The 24,976-nt window shown below is 50.9% G+C and overlaps 1 protein-coding gene and 1 long non-coding RNA gene across 4 annotated transcripts in view; one reads left to right on the forward strand and one right to left on the reverse strand.

The window, feature by feature from the left end:
- STX1B (syntaxin 1B) overlaps positions 1-24,976 on the reverse strand; it is a 50,697-nt gene that overhangs the window by 16,780 nt on the left and 8,941 nt on the right. For 2 of the 3 annotated variants that reach the window (XM_073346545.1, XM_073346547.1), the window contains exons 2-10: positions 16,967-17,041; positions 15,569-15,668; positions 14,825-14,899; positions 14,612-14,685; positions 12,681-12,789; positions 11,878-11,951; positions 11,390-11,527; positions 8,864-8,974; positions 1,660-7,777 (exon numbers count right to left, since the gene is read on the reverse strand). In XM_073346545.1, the coding sequence (XP_073202646.1) occupies positions 7,697-7,777; positions 8,864-8,974; positions 11,390-11,527; positions 11,878-11,951; positions 12,681-12,789; positions 14,612-14,685; positions 14,825-14,899; positions 15,569-15,668; positions 16,967-17,041 (837 nt within the window). In that variant the 3' untranslated portion in view covers positions 1,660-7,696. Of the gene's footprint in view, positions 1-1,659; positions 7,778-8,863; positions 8,975-11,389; positions 11,528-11,877; positions 11,952-12,680; positions 12,790-14,611; positions 14,686-14,824; positions 14,900-15,568; positions 15,669-16,966; positions 17,042-24,976 lie in introns of those variants that run through there. The other variant, XM_073346546.1, reaches the window with a different exon arrangement.
- Positions 442-20,571, forward strand: LOC140912323 (uncharacterized). The gene is made up of 3 exons (XR_012159271.1): positions 442-657; positions 7,792-7,896; positions 19,103-20,571. It is a non-coding gene; the product is annotated as an uncharacterized lncRNA (long non-coding RNA).

The following is a 24,976-nucleotide window of genomic DNA, read 5'->3' on the forward strand; positions in this document are numbered from 1 at the left end:
GGAATGGTAGCAGCTCCCCACCTTCTCAGCCGTGGGAGGTGATTTTATTTGTTGGGGTTTGCATCAAACTGGCCATGAAGGGGTGGGTCTACGTGTCTCTGTGTGTACGTGTGAAATGCTGCCTCCTGCTGGAGGAAATCAGGCCTTGTGTGTGCGAGAATGCACTTTTGTTTTGCACGCCCCCCGCCCCCCCCCGAATCGGTTCACTCTATGGGTGGGCGGGTGCATTTGCACCACCACTCACTATTGTACATCCTCAGTTCACTTTGTGTGTGTGTAGGCGTGTGATGTGTTGCTATTTATCTGGCCAAAACCATCTCACAGCTCCCATCTGGAACAAAACATTGGTTCCTCTCAGGTTCAGTGAGAGGGAGGGGAAAACTCTCTCGATCCAAAGCGGAGCAAATAATGGGGGTGGGGGGTAGGGGAAATAGAGGAGCGATAAATCCAGACAGGATCCCAGATCATGCGGTGATTGGAAAACTAATTTATTTTGGCTGTTCTTTTACATGTTTCCAAGCAGCAAAAGGGGGGAAAATGTGAGTGTTTTTTGTTTTTTTTCCCAGTTCATTTGTCTTTTTAAAAATGTTTTCGTGCCACACAGACCGAAGAGGGCCAGAGGAAGAGAACGGAAGTGGAAACAGGAAAGGGAGGAAGGTAAGAAAAAATGAAGATGTTATTTGTTTGTTTGTTTCTTAGCAAACACACCACAGATTACAGGAAAACAGCCCACATTGAAACAATACACAGCTCAATACCCAAAAAAGGGAAGTCGAGGGACATCGACAACTCGGTAGGAATTTTTCTCCCGCATTTGTTTTGTTTTTTTAGTCTTTTTTTAACGGCTTTTTTTTTTTGTTCGCTTTTGTGTTTTGTTTAAAAAAGATCAAAAAATCTAAGTTTGGTTTGTTCCTTTTTTTTTTTTTTTTCTGGAAGGTGGGCTGGGAATGCAGACACGGAGGAATGGAGATTGTGTAGGTGGGTACAGGGATTGTGAGCGCGCACACAGATCACATACTACATATAACGGCTAGATCCTGGGGCCAAGCCGCAGCTGATAGAAATGGTTAGTGGTGCTAAATCCATGGAACGATCATCGTTTGTACCAGCTGGGATTCTGGCTCTGTATGTGAGTGTGTGTGTGTGTCTAGTATATTTTGACACACTGTGTGTGTATGAATACATAGGTATATAGTATATTTGTGATATATGTGTGTATACATAGTTACACACATATATAGTACAGCTATATGATATGGGAATGTAGCTATATACTTATACATAAAGATACACACAGAGGATATTTTATATATTTATATATGTGTGTGCGTGCATAAAGGTAGATAAACATCTATAGTAAATGTACTATATATGTATGTGTGTATTTATTTATATACAACATATATATAAATATTATACACATAGTAAAGATATTATGCATATATTTTTATATAAAGATAGATATAGACGCATATGGTATATTTCCTATACATATGTATGTGTGTGTATATAAATCTAAATATTTACACATATATCTATGTATATATATCTATATATGAGATATATATTATATATATGTGATATAGATATATGTATGGTAAATATACATATTGTACATGTATTGTATATGTGTACTTATATTTATATAGCAATATATCTGCACCCATACAGATACATAAGAAATATACTATCTACACACACATAATAAATATGCCGTAGATGTGTCTTTATGTATCTTTAGATATATGAATATACACATAAATATTAAATACCCGATAGATGTGTGTATTTATCTTAAATATAAATATATTGACTCAGGCATACAGATATATAGGAAATATACTATAGATGTGTCTGTCTATCTATACTCATACACGCATAAGCAGTAAATATGCTGTATATGTGTGTATCTTTATATACACACACACACTAGAAATATTAAATATATTATAGAGGTTTAATTCAATATACCATATTTAATATTCGTGTTTATATACACACATCTATAATATATCTAATACATACACATATACAGACATCTAGAGTATATTTAATATTTGTTTATATACACACACACACACATATATATATACACACACACACATCTGTAGGATATTTAAGATACAAATATACACATATGCATATCTATCTATCTACCTACCTATCCCGGTACATACACATACACATTGCCTCCAATATATTCTCACACCCACTGGGCCAGATCCCCAGCTGGTATAAAAGAACCACCTTCTTTGCCTTCAGTGAAGCAAAGCTGAATGACACCAGCTGGGACCTGGCCCCAGTCCGGGCCCACCCTGCTTGTATAGTATATTTGGTGTGTTTATGTCTGCTCGGCACACAACAATGTTCCTCACTCTTCTCCCTGATCTAGACAGGAGGCCCCCACTCCCCGTCAGAGAGCGGGCCGGTGGGACCCACCTCAAATACAGCAGATTGACTCTCCGTGACCAGCATTTAGCTACAGCTGCACCGACAGCTGTGGCTATAGCCACTGAGCTGGAGACTCAAACACAGATATGTGGTATACACCGTGTGTATCTCAATCTATCTACCTAGTCACAGGATATAGTTTTATATAGCATAACTAGAATTATATATACATACATATATATATATATATAATGTGTAAGTGTATATACACACACACACAATCACAAATATACACACACACACAATCACAGACACACACACACACACACACACACAAAATCACAAATAAGTAAATACACACCTACGCATATACATATAGGTAGATACACATACGTTAATGTATACAATATGCAGCATGCAGAAATGTGTTGTGTATAGCATGGGTGTGAATACACACACATATGTATGGAAATAGAAATACACACACACACACTATATATATGTGTGTGTGTGTGTGTGCGTGCACCCACGTATGTTATAAAATGCAACAGTGTGACACAGTAGTCAGGAAGACGACCTAGTGGGTAAGGACGAGGTACAGGGACAGAATTATGTCGCCCCATTGCTGGGACATTGGAAAGCAGGATTCCGGGGCAGCAGATGGTCAGGGATGATTGTGCCCCAGTTGGGTACGGGCTAGATGGGTCCTGATGGGGTGTCTCCTCATAGCCTGACAGGTGATCACCCCTCCATCTGGGATGAGGGACCAGCCACAGTCCCACCACGTGGTTTGTAGCAATCTAGTCCCTTCCTTTATGCCTATTCCCTCCTGAGGCCAAAGCTCTCAGTAGCGTTTGGCCACAAGATACTTCCGCCGTAGGGTGCCTTGAAGACTGTTAATACCCAGGTGTGGCTGATATTGCTCTGGGATAACCTTACCCACCACAAAAAAACCCACTCTCCTTACAGCATCCCAGAATAATTGCCCCAGATACTTGTAGGAATACTCCACTGTACTAGAGTAATGAGCTCCAATACCATAGTGACATGGCAGCGTTTGGGGCTATTACTCCAGAATGCTGCAGTGTAATTTGGGAGGACTAGCCATTGGAGATACATTATTATTCCAGTATTTTTATCATGGCATACTTGGGAGCCATAAATACTCCAATTTCTTTAGTGTTTTACAAGGGTGTATTTGGGACCGGTTATTACTCCACATTACTCCATGATTTTCTGAGGGTCTGATAGGGAGACACTATTACTTTAACTTACTATAGTATTATTATAAACATGTATTTGGGAGCCATTATTGTTCTCGGTTACTATTCTTAGAGAAGTATTTTTTTAAAGAAAACAAGAATAATCTAGAGTAATATTTGTTTCCAAAGTGTGTTTGGAAGATATTATTACTCTAAATTAGTCTAGAAGTGTATTCAGGAGCCACTGTTAATTAGATCACTATTTATAGAAGTTTAGTGTATACAAATGCTCGCATAATCTAGAGTGAGAATTGTTTCCAAACTGTATTTGCAAGCCATGGTTACTCTAGATTATTCTAGTATTCTTACAAAAGTGTGTTTTGGAGTCATGAGTACTTTATATCATTGAAATATTTTTATAAGTGTTTTTTTCAGGGAGCCATTATGACTCAAAATTACTCTAGTATTCTTACAAGAGTGCGTTTGAGAACCATTATTACTCTAGATTACTATCGTACTTTTTACAAGGCTATATTTAAGTGCCACTATTACATTATATACTCCAGGGTCTTTATAAGAGTGCCATATTTGGATAATCATTATTACTCAAGACTACCACAGTATTTTGCAGAGCTATAGTATTTGGGGACCAGTATTGCTTTAGATTACTGCAGCAATCAAATATAGCCAGCATTACTCGAGATTAGTTTTACATTTCTAGAACTGTGCAGTATTTGGACATCTGTTATTACTCTAGCATTTTTATAAAAGGTATAGTATTTGGGGAGCCATGATTGCTTTATAATATTGTATTATTTTCTCCAGAGAAACAATATTTCAGCATTCACTGTGACTCTATATTGCCTCGGTATTTTCCTTAAGGGAGCATTCTTTGGAAAACAGTAACATTCTAGAGTACCGCAGTATCTTTTATACGGGTGTAATATTTGGAGGGTCAGTATTACCGTAGTATACTGTCGTAATTTTTCCGAATATAGCATAGAAAGGTAAAGTATTTAGGCATCCATTATTAATTTATAGCGATTTAGCATTTTTATAAGAATGTTGTATTAGGAGAGCTACCATTATTCTGGAATACTGTAGTATTTTTTAGCTCTGTATTGCTTGGCTATCCAATATTACTTTAGGTTTCTGCAATATTGTTTCAGGGGCATATTTGAACAGCCCTTATTATTCTGTACTATAATTGTATTACCCGCAGAGCTATTACTAATATACCCTGGTGCAATATTTTTATATGAATGTAGTATTTGGGTTTCATTGTTACTATATTCTATTCCAGGGGTTGTCAACCTTTTTCTTTCTGAGGCCCCACAAACATGCTATAAAAACTCCATGTCTCATCTGTTCCACAATAACTGGTTTTCTGCATATAAAAGCCAGGACCGGCATTAGGGGGTAGCAAGCAGGGCAGTTGCCCAGGGCCCCATGCCACAAGGGGCGCTCTGAAGCTAAGTTGCTCAGGCTTCTGCTTCAGCCCCATGCAGTGGGAATTCGGCTTTCTGCCCTGGGCCCCAGCAAGTCTGCTTGGCGGCCCCCCTGAAACCTGCTCATGGTCCCCCACAGGGCCCGGACCCCCATTGCCCTATTCTATGATTCTTTTAAAATGAGGGTATAATATTTGAGATGTTTACAGTGGTGTAAATCTTGGCAAGCCATTGTTACTGAAGACTACCGTAGTATTTTTCTCAAAGAGATGCTATTTGGATATCCATTTTTACTCCATATTCCTTTAATATATTTATCAAGGACGTATTTACTTGGCCACTTACTCTCACTCCAGAATACTGTATTTTTTCTTTTCTTAGGCATAATGTTACATATTCCATATTACTCTATATAACTCTGGTATTTTTAAATAAATGTGTAGCCCATTACTCTAGAATACCGTGATATTTTTCCATAGACATACAATTTAGCATTTATTACTAATAATTACCAGTCATTACGTATAGTATCCAAGCAATTTTATAAAGGTGTAGTATTTGGGCACCACTATTAGTCTAAAATACGGTGGGATCTTCCTCCCCAGAAACCTGTATGTCCAGTATTTATATATTACCTGAATGTATTATAAGAGTGTAATATTTGGGTAGCCATTATTACTCTATAGTGCTGCAGAATTATAATAAGGTTGTAGTATTTGGGAGCCCTTATTTTTCTAGTATCTTATATGGCGTTAGCATTTTGGGGTGCCATTATTACTCTAGAATTTTACAAGAGTTTAGTATTTGGGACCTGTTATTACTTTAGAATATTATTCTAGTGTTTTATAAGGGTGTACTGTTTGGTACTTATACTCCAGTATTTTGTGAGGGCTTAGGTTATAGGAGCCAACATTGCACGAGGACACCACAGTAATATCCTTCCTAAGGCTGTTGTATTTGCGATCATGTATTACTGTTTTATTACCCTCAAGTACTGTGTCATTTGCCTTGTCAGTGTACATTATTCTAGTATATTTTACAATGCCCCAGGATTGTTACTCTGGCATAGTGTAATACATTTCCTGATCATTAATAACTTAATAATATTTTTTGTTCTTAGCTGCTCTCATGCAAAGGAGGGGCTGAACGTTAGGATCTCCCCATCTAGAATACTGGAGTATTATTTGATTTTGTAGCATTTCTGTAGTAATGCTCATTTCTTTTTCAATAACACCTGACATAGTGGCAACCATTCCTGGCATGTGTAATTGGAAATAGGCGTGAGCTGGAATAGCCACGTGCTTCCCCAAGTCAAGCATACTGGAGTATCTTTAGAAACTGGAGTATTTTGTAGTATTCTCATATCTTCTGATGAGGGATGACTTCATCTGGACAGTTTGAACACTCTTACATACTGTTGTATTGCTACTCCAGTCTTCATGACTACTGCATTCTTGCTCGCGTAGCATAAATACTCCGCTATTCCTGGGTACTGCAGTAGAAGCAGTTTGGGTTCTTGGGCACTTTAGCAGCATTGCTCTCGTACACCTGGATGCAGTAACACTGATATCTGAGGGGTTTTTTTGTAGGAGTGGTGGGTGAGGTTCTGTGGCCTGCGTTGTGCAGGGGGTCGGACTGGATGATTGTAGTGGTCCCTTCTGACCTGGATATCTATGAATCTATATTGAAGTATTCTGAGGTATGGCAGCATTCTTTGGAATGACAGTATTTGTACTCTAGCGGTTTTGATACCGTAGCATTGATACTGTAGCACTGGAGTCTGCTGTAGCATTCCTCTATATGTTACTATTAGTATTTTGGGATCGTGCTTCATTCATCCTCAGGTATAACTGGATGCTCTTGAATTCCTCAATGCTCTAGTATGAACACTGTTTCCTGTTACTCTAGTATTTTATGTAACAGTCTGTCATCCCCCGCCCCCACCCGAGCCAGTGACTGACTGGTAATCATTCTGATATTCCTTAATATTTTAGTACTGATATTGTAATAGTTTGCTGCTCTAATGTTTCATATACTTCTCTGGTATTTTTTCCAAATGACTGATGGGTAACGACCCCTCTTTTCCTCAGTGGGCTAATATTGACAGTGTAAGAGTCAGGTACTGTCGTATTTCCTAGAATAAACTGGTATTTTTTTTCATAACAACTGATTGGTAACCACTCTGGCATTCCTTAACAGTCTAGTATTGACAGTATAATATCCTGTTATACTAGTTTCCCATGTATTTTACTGGTATTTTCCCCCTCTACTATTGGCCACACCATCCCCAGCAGAACCCAAAACAAGATAGCGTTAACAAAGGACAGATCACCACACCGTCCCTCCAGGCTAAGCCCTGATGTGAAGAGGAACCGGAGCTTTGGGTCACTGTGAACCCAAAGGTTGGTTATGAGACAAATCGACGCCCTCCTACCAGTGGTCAAGGATGTCAGAAGATCTGGGGAGAACCCAGGCCTCTGGGGGATGGAGAGATGGATGGAAAGATGGCAGAGAACAAGAAACTTAGATTTGCTGACCCCCAAGGAATGTATGTATAGGTAGCTGGAACATGTGCTGTTATATCCATTGCATGTACAATTTTTCTTTAAATTATTATTATATTATTATTATTATTATATATTTTTTTGCTTTAATTTACAACCCCAGAGTCCCCCCAATTGAGGAAGCAAGAACTACACCAAGGACCACGCAACAAATTATAATCATAATTTTCTTCTACATTACCCCAGGGATCCAGGAAGCGAGCGAGAGAGAGAGAGAGAAGGAAGGAGAGATGTTAATGGCTATTTTAATACTTTCATGGCTGGACTGGGCATCAGCAAGACAACGAGCAGGTGAGTGAAATCTTCAGCTGGCGGAAATCACAGGAGCTACATGGATTCCCACCAGCTGGGGATCCGATCCTGTTGACCCCAATGGAGTGACGGCCGAGTGACCCCAGCTGGGGATCTGGCCCTATTGACCCCAATGGAGCGACGGCCGAGTGACCCCAGCTGGGGATCTGGCCCCATTGAACCCAATGGAGCGATGGCCGAGTGACACCAGCTGTTCTTATTTATTTCCATTGCACAAAAAGGTGATTTATTAAATCACCATCCATCTATAGAATAAGGAATAGAACCCAGGAGTCTGGGCTCCTATTTCCCCTGGCTCCATCCTGTTAGACTCCACTCCCCTCTTAGAACCAGGACTAGAACCCAGGGGTCCTCAGTTCCTTAGATCTCTCCATCTCCTGATGGAAACAAAGGGTGTCCCTGAGCCTCATGTTCACCCGGAGCGTCATTCCTCTCCCGCTCTTGGACTCATCACATCTGTTTATTCACATTGCCAGGTGGCAGTCTGACAGAGATCCCTCATTGCCCTGCCAAGGGGCTGGGACAGGAGAGGGCTGTGGGTCGGGAGTGAGGGGCACCGGCAGAGCTGTGGGTGTGAGGGAGGCCAGGGATGGGATAGCAGTGTTTCGACAGCTGGGGGAAGTGGGGGCCAAGACAGAAGGAAGTGGATAGACAGAGACTGCCAAACACAAAATTAACAAAGTGTGTGGTGTGGAGAGGTCTTGGGGATGGAGTGATGGAGAGAGGGAGACAGGAGAAGGGAGGAGACTGACTAGAGGGGCTCCGGTGGGGCGTCTCCCTCTCTGCTGTGGGAGGAGGCTCTCGGGGATGACCTGCCTTGGGTGGTGACGGACAAGATATGTGTATGGGTTTCTGTGGGGTCTCAGCCTCTCTCCCCAGCTGAAGGGGGTTCATTGCAGAGCAGGTTGGGTCCACCCCCCCCCCACAGCCCCATCCCCGCACTCACCCTCCGAGCCTTGCTCTGGTATTTTACAGCTTTCTTGGTGTCGGACACAGCTCTTTCCACGTAGTCAACAGAGTGCTCCACGTTATATTCAATGCGGTCAATCATCTCCCCCTGAAACAGAGAGCCCAGGTGAGGGGTAAACCAGCACAGAAAGACTGGCCATCTCAGGGAATGGGACCCGGGCTCTTTGCCCTGCAGGGGGCATTGGCTCCAAAATGGGATTGGCTTGCTCAAGGGGGCAGAGAATGGGACACTGGGCCTTTCCCCTCTAGGAAGGTGCTGTAAGTCAGCAGTGAATTTTATCTGAAAGCTTTTCTGAGTCTTGTGTGCAACGAGTTTCATGAGCCTCAGTCCAGATTCTCGTGGGAGAAGAGTTCCCCGTCACAACATCACAATGGGGCCTTGGCTGGCAGCCCTTTGGAGAGAAGCCAACGGCTGAATTGGAAATCTTGTTGTGAGCTTAAAAACGCACACCATGGGACACCTTTGCAGCCCCTGCTGGACTCTACAAAGCAGCCCCATTTAGTGCTTCCCGGGTGCCAGAACCTTTGAAAGATTGGTGAGTCTGTTTCAGAACTTGTAACGCTGTACATTCTGGAACCAAGAACGTGCACCCTCGATCCACTGATGTTCTAGAAGAGTTCTAGAGTGGACCGTCACCTTACGGTAGGGTGTAAGATAGCGCATCCACCATCTGGAGACTCTCTCTAGCACTTTTCCTGGCCCCAGAGTGTTGGAATGCTATGGGTTCTAGATGGCAGAACACATGCAGCTGTAAGTATCTTCAGAAGCGTCACCATCCAGATCTCTCTGGGTTCTAGACTGGGGAACCCATCTGGCTGTCAAGTGTCCTGCGTTCCAGAATGCATTATGTTCTCGACCATTGCTCATGTCTTTCACGATCCAGAACTCTCACTGTTCTGTAATGCAAAAGACCTCTGAGGTTTTAGTGGCTCAAAGGACTGAGAACTTGGCTAATCCTGAAATGCTGAAGCCAACCATGGGCTCTGAAATCCAGAACGTTATCAGTTCTAGACTGCCATTGCAGGTTCTGGATCATGGAGGCTTAGATTAATGAAGCTGTCAGGTTGAGGTAATAATCTCAGGGGTTCTAGGTTACAGTCCCCTGTAAATTATGGGCTATGTTTCATGGGTTCCATGATATAGAACTTTCTGGGTTTTCTAGTGCAACATCTAAGTTCTAAGGTGCAGAAGGCTGTGGATTCTAGATAATAGTTCATTCTCGGATTTATCATGCCAGAACGGTCCATAATGCATGGATTCCATAATTCAGAACACAGACTGTTGCATTTAGGTGCAGAAGGCTGTTGGGATGCAGATGTCGACTGGACAATAATCTCATGGGTTCAAGGTACAGAACCCTGTACATTCTAGAGCATAGCTCATGGGCTCCATGATCTAGAATTCTGCTGGTTGGAGATTTATTTCTGGGTTCCATGGTCCAGATAGCGGCAGGTTCTAAACTATAACTCTTGAGTGCTAAGATGCAGAATGCTCTTGAGGTAATAATCTCCTGGGTTCCACAGTATAGAACCCTATACATTCCAGACCATATCACATGGGTTCATTGATCCAGAACTCTCTTGGATCTAGGAAAAACGCATGGGTTCTAAGATGCAGAAGACTGTAGATAATAGTTTATGGGCCCCAAGGTTCAGAACCCTGGAACACAGCTAATGGGTTCCACAATCCAGAACTCTTCAGGTTCTAGAGTACATGGGTTCTAGGACCCTGACTTTAGACAATAGCTCATGGGTCCAAGGTCTAGAACCCTGTATGTTGTAGACCACAGCTCATGGGTTCCACAATCTAGAACTCCGTAGGTTCTAGCCTACAATATATGGTTTTATGATGCAGAAGGCTGTGGATAATATGGGCCAAAGGTTCAGAACCCTGCAGTCTCCCTGCAGAGGGAGTCTGGATTATAGAAACGAGCATGCCACCATCCCCCAGGGCCTGCAGGTTCTAGACCAGTGTTTTCCCTACGGTGTGCTGTCAGGCCTGAACAGGGGTGCCAAGGAATTTTCTGAAAAACTACAAAAGGGGGAAAGCTGCGTTCTGATTGGTCATCTGCCTCACTGACCTGCCTCCTCCAGGGGTGGAGCAACCAATCAGAGCTCAATATCCCTCTCTTCCCCTCTTCCCCTCCTGTGTGAGCAACGGGTTGGCTCCTCTGCCCCTCCCCTTCCCTCCTACAGATGCCAGCTGGGGGGAGGGGAGGGGAAGAGCCCCTGGAGCTCAAGTTGTGCCACAGCAGAGAAAAAGTTGGGAACCACTATTCTAGACCATCGTTTATGGGTTCCACAATCTAGAACTCTTGGGGTTCTAGATCACAGTGCATAGTTTCTACGATGCAGAAGGCTGTAGGCTGTTGAAAATAGTTCCTGGGCTCCAAGGTCGAGAACTCTGCAGGTTCTTAACCACAGCTCCTGGGCCCCACCATCGAGAAGGCTGCGGATTCTAGGCTGAAGCCCACTCTAGACCCAGAACATGGCAGGTTCTAACCTGACTCTCCACCAACATAGCCATGTCCACAAACATGTCATGCAGCTCGCGGATACTGGTTTCCAGTTTGATGATCTCATTGTGTCGGGTCTCGATCTCATTCAGAGCCTGTTTCGTCATCTGTGAGTCCATTTTGATCTGTGGAAGCAGAAGGGAGTCTGGATTATAGAAACGAGCGTCCCACCATCCCCCAGGGCCTTCTAGTGCTCACCCATTGCTGAAATGCAGCCACCTCTGGGGTGGGGCAGCAGGGTAACAGCGCACACTGCTACGCTACATGGGGATTGCTCGCCCTGTGCTGAAATGCAACTGTCCCCAGTGGCACAGCGCCCCCAAAACACAGCGCTGGGGCACTGGGTTCAGCATTGACTGCCGGGGGGGGGGGGGAGCACCCGCTAGTGCTGCACTGGGCTACTGACTTGGTCTCCAATCCAAGTCTGGAACACGGGTAGCCCTGTTTCGGGTGACATCCCAGTCCTGACACTCACATCATCAGTGAAAATAGCCAGTTTGCCGCTCTCCAGCATGTCTTCGAGCTCTTCGTTGGTGGTTGTCCTGCCAGCTGTGAAGGGGATAGAAGGTCAGTGGCCTTGGCCCATTGCTCCAGGGCTGATGGAAGCAAAATCCCCCCCCCACTGAGCCCCTGCTCCCAGCAGCACAGCGCCCCCTAGTGCCGCACTGGGGCGTGGGGGCCGGCCCTGGCTGCCCGGGGAGAGCGCCCCCTGCTGATCCCCCGCTCCCAGCAGCACAGCGCCCCCTAGCTCTGCACTGGGGTGTGGGGGCCGGCCCTGGCTGCCCGGGGAGAGCGCCCCCTGCTGATCCCCCGCTCCCAGCAGCACAGCGCCCCCTAGCTCCGTACTGGGGTGTGGGGGCCGGCCCTGGCTGCCCGGGGAGAGCGCCCCCTGCTGATCCCCCGCTCCCAGCAGCACAGCGCCCCCTAGCGCCGCACTGGGGTGTGGGGGCCGGCCCTGGCTGCCCGGGGAGAGCGCCCCCTGCTGAGCCCCCGCTCCCAGCAGCACAGCGCCCCCTAGTGCCGCACTGGGGTGTGGGGGCCGGCCCTGGCTGCCCGGGGAGAGCGCCCCCTGCTGATCCCCCGCTCCCAGCAGCACAGCGCCCCCTAGCTCCGCACTGGGGTGCGGGGGTCACTCAGCACTTTGAGGGTGCACACACACACCCCCCCCCTCGGGCCCTGATTCCCACCGGCAAGGGGAAGTGCCGCACTCTCTCTTACACACACTCACAACCACAGCTTCCCACCCTGCAACGGCCTCCCCCCCGAATCCAAACATACTTATCTCCAGCTGCCTCTGGATCCGATCCTTGCAGCGGTCCCGGTATTTGGACTGGGTGGCGTTGTACTCCGTCATCACCTCCACGAACTTACGGGACAGGGTGGAGTGCTGGGGGGAGGGGGGCGGGGAAGGGAGACACTGTGAGCGACGCAGAGCGGGACGATTTCTTTTTGGTTCCCTTCGGTGGCGGAGGGTTGTGGTGCTGAGTGAGCTTGTGAGTGATCCGCCCTCGGCTTAGTGGAGGGAGGGTTGCGGGGAGCTGTGATGGGAGAGAGCTGGAGAGGTGGGGAAGGAAGGGATGGAAGAGAGAGGATGGCTCCAGAAGTTGATGATGCTGAGGCTGGGGCTTCAGGAGGGAGGGATATTGGGGGCGGGAAGATGGAGGGATACCTGTGTTGGGGGGTGATGGCGGAGGGATACCTGTGTTGGGTGGGGGTGATGGCGGAGGGATACCTGTGTTGGGGGCGGGAAGATGGAGGGATACCTGTGTTGGGGGGTGATGGCGGAGGGATACCTGTGTTGGGTGGGGGTGATGGCGGAGGGATACCTGTGTTGGGTGGGGGTGATGGCGGAGGGATACCTGTGTTGGGGGGGTGATGGCGGAGGGATACCTGTGTTGGGGGCGGGAAGATGGAGGGATACCTGTGTTGGGGGGTGATGGCGGAGGGATACCTGTGTTGGGTGGGGGTGATGGCGGAGGGATACCTGTGTTGGGGGGTGATGGCGGAGGGATACCTGTGTTGGGGGGTGATGGCGGAGGGATACATGTGTTGTGGAGGGTGAGGGCGAAGGGATACCTGTGTTTGGGGAAGGCGAGGGATACCTGTTTTGGGGGGGGTGATGGCGGAGGGATACCTGTGTTGGGGGGTGATGGCGGAGGGATACCTGTGTTGGGTGGGGGTGATGGCGGAGGGATACCTGTGTTGGGGGGTGATGGAGGAGGGATACCTGTGTTGGGGGGTGATGGCGGAGGGATACATGTGTTGTGGAGGGTGAGGGCGAAGGGATACCTGTGTTTGGGGAAGGCGAGGGATACCTGTTTTGGGGGGGGTGATGGTGGAGGGATACCTATGTTGTGGCGGGTGATGGCGGAGGGATACCTGTGTTGGGCGGGGGTGATGGCAGAGGGATACCTGTGTTGGGGGAGGGGGTGATGGTGGAGGGATACCTATGTTGTGGCGGGTGAGGGTGGAGGGATACCTGTGTTGGGGGGGTGATGGCGGAGGGATACCTGGGTTGGGGTAGGGGGTGATGGTGGAGGGATACCTATGTTGTGGAGGGTGAGGGCGGAGGGATACCTGTGTCTGGGGAGAGGAAGGCGGAGGGGATAGGGATACCTGTGTTTGGGGGAGTGAGGGCAGAGGGATACTTGTAATTGGGGGCGCCGAGGAGGGACGGATACCTGTGTCGGGGGCGGGAGGGCGGAGGGATACCTGTGTCGGGAGTGGGAGGGCGGAGGGATACCTGCGTCGGGGGGGCGGAGGGATACCTGTGTCGGGGGGCAGAGGGCAGAGGGATACCTGTGTCGGGGGGCGGAGGGATACCTGTGTCAGGGGCGGGAGGGCGGAGGGATACCTGTGTCGGGGGGGCGGAGGGATACCTGTGTCGGGGGGCAGAGGGCGGAGGGATACCTGTGTCGGGGGGCGGAGGGATACCTGTGTCGGGGGGCAGAGGGCGGAGGGATACCTGTGTCGGGGGGGGCGGAGGGATACCTGTGTCGGGGGGCAGAGGGCGGAGGGATACCTGTGTCGGGGGGGCGGAGGGATACCTGTGTCGGGGGGCGGAGGGATACCTGTGTCGGGGGGCAGAGGGCGGAGGGATACCTGTGTCGGGGGGGGCGGAGGGATACCTGTGTCGGGGGGCAGAGGGCGGAGGGATACCTGTGTCGGGGGGGCGGAGGGATACCTGTGTCGGGGGGGCGGAGGGATACCTGTGTTTTACGGATCCGCAGGTCAGCCGAGGACCGGTTCAGCCCCTCCTCCTGCTCAATGCTCTGCTCGATGGCTGCGGAGAGACATGAGGAGCAGCGTGAGAGCCGCGGACCCCTTGGCATGGAAGAAGGGGACTATTTCTCAGGGCGGAGTGACATGCCCTGGAGGGGAGGGGGTGCAGGACCAGCCAATATGGCCACGCGGGCTCGTACCTTTCAACTTGGAGCGCACCTTGTTGGCCGTCTTCTTGATGTCGGCCGTGAGGTCCTCCAGCTCCTGCTTGGTCTCTGCACGAGGGGAGGAGAGGGGCATGAGATGGAAGAGTCTCCACCATGCCCGCCTCCCACACTGGGGCTGAGGCCATCTTCCTGGCCCCCTGGGATCCCCATGGCAGGCACGCCCCCCCCCGGGGCGTCCCCTCCCTGCCCCCCTTCCACACGGGGGGCGGGGCCTGGAACAGTGGGGTGAAGAAAGGGTGAATGGAGAGAAGCGTGGCTACGGATAGGTAGGTGCATTCACAGGATGGAGGCAGGGATGGAGGGACAGAGTGACGAAGAGATGGAGGGCGGGACGGACAGTTGGGTAGGCAGATGGAGGGCTGGCTAGAGGGCTGGTGGACAGACAGACGGATGGGTGGACGAGGAGGCGAGAGGGATGGATGGATAGCTGGAGGTGGGGAGGGATGAAGGCACAGAGAGACGGATGGCAGGAGGAAGGGGGAGGGATGTATGGGCGGACAGGGATGAATGAAAGGAGAGGGTTGGATAGACAGAGGGGGGTGTATGCGGGTAGGTTGGTAGGTCGGTAAAGGGGTGAAAGGGTTGATAGATGAAGGAAGGAGGAAGGAAGGGGTGGATGGACTCCTCTAGGTTCCGTCCTCTTCTCCCCCCAGCAGAGCAGGGAGGCGATGGGGCTCAGAGACCCCCCCCCCCGCAGCCTGGGGCACCCCAACTCACTCTCGTCTGGGTTGGGAGCAGCCAGGATGGCGCTGTGCTGCTTCTTCACCTGTTCCACGTCCTCCGACAGCTTCTCTATGCAGCCGCGGATTTCCTCCACCTGGGGGTGGACAGACGGACAGATACATGCACGGAGGGAACCGCAGTCTCCAGGCATACCAGGATGGGGCTCTGTGCTGCAGGGAGCGGGACGGGGGGCTTGGTAGGGGGCGCTCTCCCCTGGCATTCCATGCTGGCCCCAATGCCCCAGCGCAGCACTAGGGGGTGCTGGGCTAAGGCCCTGGGTCTTGTCCCACATCGCCCCCTAGCTCCATGCTGTGGCGTTGGAAATGAACTTCCTCCTGCCCCCCGCACCCTACCCGCCATGGCTGCAGAATTAACTAGGCCAGGTGTATAATTTACGACATCACCACCTGCGTGCGAAGGACAAACTGCATCATTAGTGAGCTCCTTTGCCTGTTAATCACCCTGTCTGAATATTAATGAGGCCAGCTGCACGCTAATTCAGAACCACCTGCCTTGGCAGGAGTTATTTCAGGTTACACAGAAACCCCATGTCGCGAGCTAAGGGGCTAAGATGCAGCCAGGTCTGGGGTATGGCAGCTGGGTGAGGAGTAGGACTGGGGTTGCCAACTGCCTAGTCACACAAACCCAAACACCCTTGCTCCGCCCCCCACCCCCGCCTCCCCCTTCCCCAAGGCCCCATCCCTGCCCTGCCCCTTCTCCGAGGCCCCGTCCCGCTCCCTCCATTCCCTCTCCCTCTGTCGCTCGCTCTCCCCCACTCTCACTCACTTTCACGAGGCTGGGGCAGGGGACTGGGGTGTGGGAGGGGGTGCGGGCTCTGGGTTGGGGCCGAAGGGTTTGGAGTGTGGGAGGGGGCTCTGGACTGAGCCTGGGGCAGGGAGTTGGGGTGCAAACTCTGGGAGGGAGTTTGGGTGCTGGAGGGGGCTCTGGGCTGGGGCAGGGGTTTGGGGTGCAGGAGGGGCTGTGGGGTGCAGGCTCCAGGAGGGGGCTCATGGCAGGGGACTCCGCGCCCTGCCCCTGGAGGGGGGGCAGGGAACTCCGCGAGCTGCCCCTGCCTGCAGGCACCACCCCCGCAGCTCCCATTGGCTGCAGTTCCCGGCCAGTGGGATCCGTGGAGTCGGCGGTCGGGGCAGGGGCAGTGCGCGGAGTCCCTCTCCCCTTCCAGAGGCCACGGGACATGTCGGACACTTCCAGGAGAGGCGCAGGGCCAGGGCAGGCAAGGAGCCTGCCTTAGCCCCGCTGCGCCGACGAACTTTTAGTGCCTAAAATCTCCCGGTTTGGCTTCAGTAGCCTCCGGCAGACAGAGCCCGATTCCGGGAGACTCCCAGTGAAACCGGGACCAACTCATATGAAGAGCAGCCTTTCATCTCTCACCTGTTCGAAGAATTCGTCCATAAAATGATCCCGGTCCACATGAACCACCTCTTCTTCATCGTCGCTGTCTTTGGCCTGGAGAGGAGAGAAGAGAAGATGTTAGACCCTGCGCTGTCTCCCCCAGATGCACACGGATCCCAGCGGCCACCTTCGAGCAATTTCCAGGGTGGGCAGGCATGTATCACACAACCCAGCCCTGAGATGCAGCCACCTCTAGGGTGGGACAGCTGGGGAACAGCCACACAGCGACACCACGTAGGGATGGCTCACCCGCCCTGAAATGCGGCCATTTCTGGGGTGGAGCGCAGCAGTTGTCCTGCAATTTAGGACATAAAATGCCCTTCGACACCAATCTGCAGTTCCTTCATGCTATTCAAGCCATGAGCTCCCCCACCCACAACGCTGTTGAAACACCCATTAGCTATCTATCTATCCCCATTTGGGTTGCCAACCCTCCAGGATTGGCCTGGAGCATCCAGGATTTAATGAGTAATCTTTCATTAAAGATAATGTCATGTGAGGAAACCTCCAGGAATTCATCCAACCAAAGTTGGCAAACCTACTTTGGGGTGCTGTCCTATACACCACATTGCCCACGGTGGCCTGCAAGGCCTGCAAAGGCCAACAGAGCCTGGGCCTGGAGTAGTTTGCTGGCTGGACAGAGAGGCTGAATCTTGGGAGAGGGGAAAAATTGAGACTCTGGCTTTGACCCTCTTTAGGCCAAAAGCCTTCAGGGAATAGGACCCAGTGCTCCCCACTAAAGACAGGGGTGGCTCTGGGGTCTTGCATCCACCCCACAGTTAACAATGGGCGATGCTGTGTCTGGTTTTGGCAGAGGAGGCGGGAAGCGGGATGTGGGAGGCAAGAGATTAAGAGGAGGGGTCCCCCTAAATAATTTCACTGGGGTTCCCCATCCATCCTTCCCCACCAAACACTAAAGTCAGCCTGGCCTAAAGAAGGAACAGATCTACTGCAACAGCTGGGGAAACTGAGGCACAGAGTGCCAAAGGGGGTGGAACAAGGTCATGCAGTGCTAAGACTAGAACCCAGCAACCCTGACCCCCATCCCTCCCTTCCTGCTCTAACCCACTAGACCCACTCCCCTACCAAGCCAGGGATAGAACCCAGGCATCCTGACTCCTAGCCCCATCTATTCTAACCCATTACATCCCACAGATAGAGAGGTGTCTGTATGGAGATGGACAGACAGATATTTGTTTTGGAGGATAGGGAGATCTATCTATAGAATCGTAGGACAGGAAGGGACCTCAAGAGGTCATCTAGTCCAGTCCCCTGCACTCATGGCAGGGCTAAGGATTACCTAGGCCATCCCTGACAGGTACAACTGCTCTTAAAAATCTCCAATGATGGAGACTCCACAACCGCCCTGGGCAATTTCTTCCAGGGCTTAACCACCCTGACAGGTAGGAAGTTTTTCCTGATGTCCAGCCTAAACCGCCCTTGCTGCAATTAAGCCCATTGCTTCTCGTCCTAGCCTCAGAGGTTAAGAACAATATTTCTCCCTCCTCTGTGTAACAACCTTTTACATACTAGAAAACTGTTCTCATGTCCCCTCTCCATCTTCTCTTCTCCAGACTAAACAAACCCAGTTCTTTCAATCTTCCCTCACAGCTCATGGGTTCTAGACCTTGAATCGTTTTTGCCACTCTTCGCCGGACTCTCTCCAATTTGTCCACATCCTTCCTGAAATGTGGCGCCCAGAACTGGACCTGATACTCCACTTGAGGCCTAATTAGAGCGGAAGAATTACTCCTCGTGTCTTGCTGCCAACACTCCTGCTGATACAGCCCAGAAGGATGTTTGCTTTTTTTTGCAACAGCGTGACACTGTTGACTCACACTTAGCTTGTGATCCACTCTGACCCCCAGATCCCTGTCCGCAGTCCTCCTTCCTAGGCCATCATTTCCCATTCTGTGTGTGTGCAACTGATTGTTCCTTCCTAAGTGGAGTCCTTTGCATTTGTTCTTATTGAATTCCATCCTGTTGGCTTCAGACCATTTCTCCAGTTCGTCCAGAGCATTTTGAATTTTAATCCTATCCTCCAAAGCGCTTGCAACCTCCCAGCTTGGTATGGTCCGCAAACTTTATAAGTGTCCTCTCTATGTCATTATCTAGATCATTGATGAAGATATTGAACAGAACCGGACAGTGGCGCTGGAATATTTTTAAGAGTGGGGGTGCTAAAAACCAGCCTCCTTATCCCTACCCACTCCTCCACCCCCGAGAGCGGAGGCTGGGACCCCGGGCGTGTGGGGACGGCAGCCGAAACCCGGGGTGCGTGGGGCGGCAGCTGGGACCCCAGGCACGGGGCTGGCAGTCAGGAACCTGGGAGTGCTGCAGCACCCCCCGCACCCCTAGTTCCCGCACTTATGGAACTGGATCCAGAACTGGTCCCTGCGGAACCCCACTCATTACGCCCTTCCAGCATGAGTGTGAACCACTGATAATGCCTCTCTAGGAATGGTTTTCCAACCAGTTTTGTACTTATGTATCTAGTTCTCTCTCTGTCTCTACTGAGATACAGATCTCTCTGCAACTATGATCTATCTCAGCTAAAAAAACCACGAGGTGTCCGGTGGCACCTTAAAGATGAACAGATTTATTGGGGCCTAAGCTTTCGTGGGTAAAAAACCCACTCCAAATAAATCTGTTCGTCTTTAAGGTGACTCCTCGTTGTTTTTGTGGATACAGACTAACACGGCTACCCCTCTGATACTTAGCTCAGCTAGCTACAGACTCCTTTACCTCGGCCAGTGGTTCTCAACCTGGGGTATGTGTACTCCTGGGGGTACACACAGATCTTCCAGAGAGGACATCACCTCAGTTAGATATTTGCCTAGTTTTACAGCAGGCTACATGAAAAGCACCAGCCAAGTCAGTCCAAACTAAAATTTCATACACTGATTGGTTTATACTGCTCTGTATACTACATACTGAAATGCGAGTACAATATTTATATTCCAGTTGATTGACTTCATAATTATATGGTAAAAAGGAGAAAGTCAGCAATTCGTCAGTAGTAATGCGCTGTGACATGATTTGTATTTTTATGTCTGATTTTGTAAGCAAGTAGTTTTTAAGTGAGGTGCAACTGGGGGGGTATGCAAGACAAATCAGACTCCTGAAAGGGGTACAGTCATCTGGAAAGGCTGAGAACCACTGATCTAGGCTTTGAGGGATTTAATTTTTATTGTTAAACATCGATTTCACCGTACACACACACAGAGCAATGAAACAAAATATTTCCATCCATAACAACTGAAACTGACAACTGGGCAAAGTAAGGAAGATTTTGCCTGAGAGGAGAGTTTGATTTAAGTGTACGCTTATGCGTTGACATGTGATGTGGACAATTGGTGTTGTAATGGTTACAACGCTTTTTGAATCTCAGCATTTCCTGCCATTAAATAATTATGGCCTCATGCCCCCAGGGAATTTCCCACAACTCTGAAAATTGAAATCAATACAAACACAAAAAATTGCATGAACCCCATAATTTTGTGCACCAATGAAAATTTAAATTGACAAAAATTGGAAAAAAATGCTTAAAAATAAACATCAAAATTAATTTTAAAAAGTCAAATTCTTCCAACTCTATCTTTATTTATCCATCCCTATACACCCCCATCTCTTCCCACTACACCCCATCTATCTATCTATCTATCTATCTATCTATCTATCTATCTATCTATCTATCTATCTATGCCCATACACCCATCTATCTATCTATCTATCTATCTATCTATCTATCTATCTATCTATGCCCATACACCCATCTATCTATCTATCTATCTATCTATCTATCTATCTATCTATCTATCTATCTATCTATCTATCTATCTATCTATCTCATGCTCCTCCATTCCACAGCCCTACTTGCAGCCCTGTCTATGCCACGACTATACTCCACTTACATAAGACGCTTTCCAAACTTGATCTAACCCCAGGCGACATGATCTGGACTGCCGGTGTGGCAACATCCCCCCTGGGTGGGCTATGCTCCCTGCACAGAGCCCCAGCACTGCAGGGAGTGTATCGGCATGGGCCAGGGGGTCCCATCCCAGAGCTGGGGGGGGGAGAAAGACCCATCCCCCGAAGCTGGAGAGAGATGGGGTGTCCCAAAGGTGCTCCAGGAGGGGAGGGGTCTGGGATTGAGACATGGAGGGGTGAAGATGGGTTGGGGAGGGGCTGTGGCCGAGGCTGTGTCTGTGTGCCTCTCCTGGAGGGCATTCTGGCTCGCATCTCTCATGCGTCTCCTTCGCTTCAAGGTCACTGCTTGGTGTGTTGGAGCGGTGACATAACGCACACGCTTCGGTGGCTGGGGGGGAAAGGGGGCGGAGGGCAGCCCATCCTCCTCTTGGGGGGCTCTCACCTTCCCATTGTCCTTCCAGGAACCCATCATCCCCAAAATAACCCGCCTCCGGAGTGGCATCAGCGCTGACCCAACGCCCCAGTGCAGCACTAGGGGGCGCTGTGCTGCAGGGAGCCCGGCGGGGACTCAATAGGGGGCGCTCTCCCCTGGCAGTCAGGGCTGGCCGCATTGCCCCAGTGCGTCACTAGGGGGCGCTGTGCTGCAGGGAGCCCGGCGGGGGCTCAGTAGGGGGCGCTCTCCCCTGGCAGTCAGGGCTGGCCGCATTGCCCCAGTGCGGCACTAGGGGGCGCTGTGCTGCAGGGAGCCCGGCGGGGGCTCAGTAGGGGGCGCTCTCCCCTGGCAGTCAGGGCTGGCCGCATTGCCCCAGTGCGGCACTAGGGGGCGCTGTGCTGCAGGGAGCCCGGCGGGGGCTCAGTAGGGGGCGCTCTCCCCTGGCAGTCAGGGCTGGCCGCATTGCCCCAGTGCGGCACTAGGGGGCGCTGTGCTGCAGGGAGCCCGGCGGGGGCTCAGTAGGGGGCGCTCTCCCCTGGCAGTCAGGGCTGGCCGCATTGCCCCAGTGCGTCACTAGGGGGCGCTGTGCTGCAGGGAGCCCGGCGGGGGCTCAGTAGGGGGCGCTCTCCCCTGGCAGTCAGGGCTGGCCGCATTGCCCCAGTGCGGCACTAGGGGGCGCTGTGCTGCGGGGAGTGGGGCGTTCAAGATTCAGGTGTCCTCCCTATAGCCTCTGTTGTCATACAGGGAGGAGGGGTCCCCCCAAAACGTAGCTAGACTGCTCCCCACTCCTTGTTCTCTGGCCCTCCTGCGCCCCATCTCTCCTCCTGACCCCTCCCCAGAGACAAGCCGTCCACACCCTTTCACCAGCCTGCCCGGCCATACGACACACAGGCTGTGTGTGTGTGTATTTGTGCCTGGGGTTTTGTGGCTGGGGGTGTGTGTGGGTGTGGGTCTGCAGGCCGGTGTGTTTGCCTGGTTGTGTGCTTTCGTGCACACCTGCGGTTTTGGGGCTGTGAGTGGACCAGAGCCACACACCACTGACGTATCCCAGCGTGTGTTTGTGTCAAGGCATCTCTCAACCTTTGACTGCGCACCTCGAGCCTGGCGGCTGTGTGGGCGCGTGTGTGTTGTTCGGTGCCGCTGGGTGCCCTGCTGGGCGGGTGTGGTCTTTGGGCTGGTGTGTCTCTGTGGGTGTTTGTAGATGTGTGTCTCTCTGTGCCAGTTTCCTGCCCTCTCGGTGTCTGTCTGCACAGCCTGTCAGTCGCCAGGTCCCTTCCCCTGCAGCTCTTTTCTCCGGCCGGCTTTCTGCTGCAGCATCATGCAGGGATCTCCATCACGGGCAGCCTGCAGCATGGACAGGCAGGGAAGAGGGGGGCCCTGCGGGGAGCCAAGGGATTCAAGCCCCGCAACCAGGGGAAAGTCTAGGCAGGGTTCGGGATGGGAGCAGGGGGGGAGATGGATGACGTAAGGAGCACTGTGGGGGGATGTTCATATTGTAGGGAAAGTGATGGAAATCCAGAGCTCTGAGTGGGGAGTGGGGTCTAGTGGGTTAGAGTGTGTGTGTGTGGGGGGGGGGGGGCTGGGAGCCAGGACTCCTGGGTTCTCTCCTCAGCTCTGGGAGGGGAGTGGGGTCTAATGGGTCAGAGCAGGGGGGCTGGGAGTCAGGACTCCTGGGTTCTATCCCTGACTCTGGGGAGGAGTGGGGTCTAGTGGGTTATAGCAGGCGGGGCTGGGAGCCAGGACGCCTGGGTTCTCTCCCCAGCTCTGGGAGGGGAGTGGGGTCTAGTGGGTTAGAGCAGGGGGAGCCGGGAGCCAGGACTCCTGGGTTCTCTAGCAGGGGCATAGGGTCAAGCTGTGTAAGCAGGGGTGTCCCCCCACCCATGGCCGTTAAACAGCTGCCACACCCCACCCCAGGGGCAGCTGCATCTCAGTGCCGGGGGAGCGACGCTGACAGGCCCCCAAAGCACTGGGTTGCTCCTGCGGAGTAATCCTTGATCATAATTAGTGCTACGGCTCCCGTTCGCTCCCGGCCCCCGAGAGGCACGTAGCGTATTTAGCAGCACGGCCCCCCCCTCGCTAGCTGAGGAAAACCCAGGGCACCAGCGTCACAGCACTGGGCTAAAAAAAGACTCAGCTGCCCAAATATGGAGCCACTTAAACAGCTTCATGGCTGCTCGGCCCACGACTGCTGCCCCCGCCCGTGGGTTCTCCCCCGTACCGCCTCCGCTCTGACCACTAGACCCTACTCCCTTCCCATAGCCGGCACAGAACCCAGGTGTCCTGGCTCCCACCCCCCTGCTCTGACCACTAGACCCCACTCCCCTTCCAGAGCTGGCACAGAACCCAGGAGTCCTGGCTCCCAACCTGCTCTAACCCATTAGACCCCACTTTCTTCCCAAAGGGTTGTGTTTGGAAGGGACAGAGAGTTGGGGGGTTATGGGAAGAGAGAGAGAGAGAAAGGACACTTATAGGGATGGATGGCTAGACAGACAGAAAGATAGATGGGGTGTAGGAGGATGGATGGGTAGGCTGGTAGATGGAGGGAGTATATGGGGATGGATGGATAGGTAGGTAGATGGAGGGGGAAAAGGGGATGGATGGGTAGATATATAGAGGGGACATAAGGGGATAGATGCATAGATGGATTGGTAGATAGATGGAGGGAGTGTATGGGGCTGGCTGTCTTGATAGATAGATAGTTGGAGAGGGTATATGGGGATGGATGGATAGATGGGTAGATGGATGGAGGGGGATATACAGAGATGGATGGACAGATAGACAGACAAAGGGGGTATATGGGGATGGATGGACGGGATATATGGAGATGGATGGATGGATAGACAGAGGGGTATATGTGGATGGATGGATGGATGGATGGATGGATGGATGGATAGATGGGGGGGTATATGTGGATGGATGGATGGATGGATAGATGGGGGGTATATGTGGATGGATGGATGGATGGATGGGGGGGTATATGTGGATGGATGGATGGATGGATAGATGGGGGGTATATGTGGATGGATGGATGGATGGATGGATGGGGGGGTATATGTGGATGGATGGATGGATGGATAGATGGGGGGTATATGTGGATGGATGGATGGATGGATGGATGGATGGGGGGGTATATGTGGATGGATGGATGGATACATGGGGGGTATATGTGGATGGATGGATGGATGGATGGATAGATAGAGGGGGTATATGTGGATGGATGGATGGATGGATGGATGGATGGATGGATGGATGGGGGGGTATATGTGGATGGGTGGATGGAGAGGATATATGGAGATGGATAGATGGATGGATCTTCCAAACTTTCTAATCTCCCCTCTCTGCCCCCGTCCTAGAAGAGACCCAGAGCCCCTGCTCCCCCCATGCTGGGTGACCCAGATTCATTCCCTGCTCCTGTCCAGTCTGTCCCTCCGTTACCCTGGGGGTCCCAGCCCCACACTGCGGGGCTGGTAGGACCCAACTGCCTCTGGCACCAGATGTGGGCCGATGCTTAATCTGTAATGAAAGAGGTGCCGGGGCACAAGCAATTTTTTTACATTCATACCTGACGCAGCGAGCCCAAAGCTGCCGGGGCCGTGACCTGCCGAGCCCAGAGGTGCCGTGGCCGT

Source organism: Lepidochelys kempii, chromosome 6 (genome assembly GCF_965140265.1).
Source record: "Lepidochelys kempii isolate rLepKem1 chromosome 6, rLepKem1.hap2, whole genome shotgun sequence".
Classification (NCBI taxonomy): Eukaryota; Metazoa; Chordata; order Testudines; family Cheloniidae; genus Lepidochelys; species Lepidochelys kempii.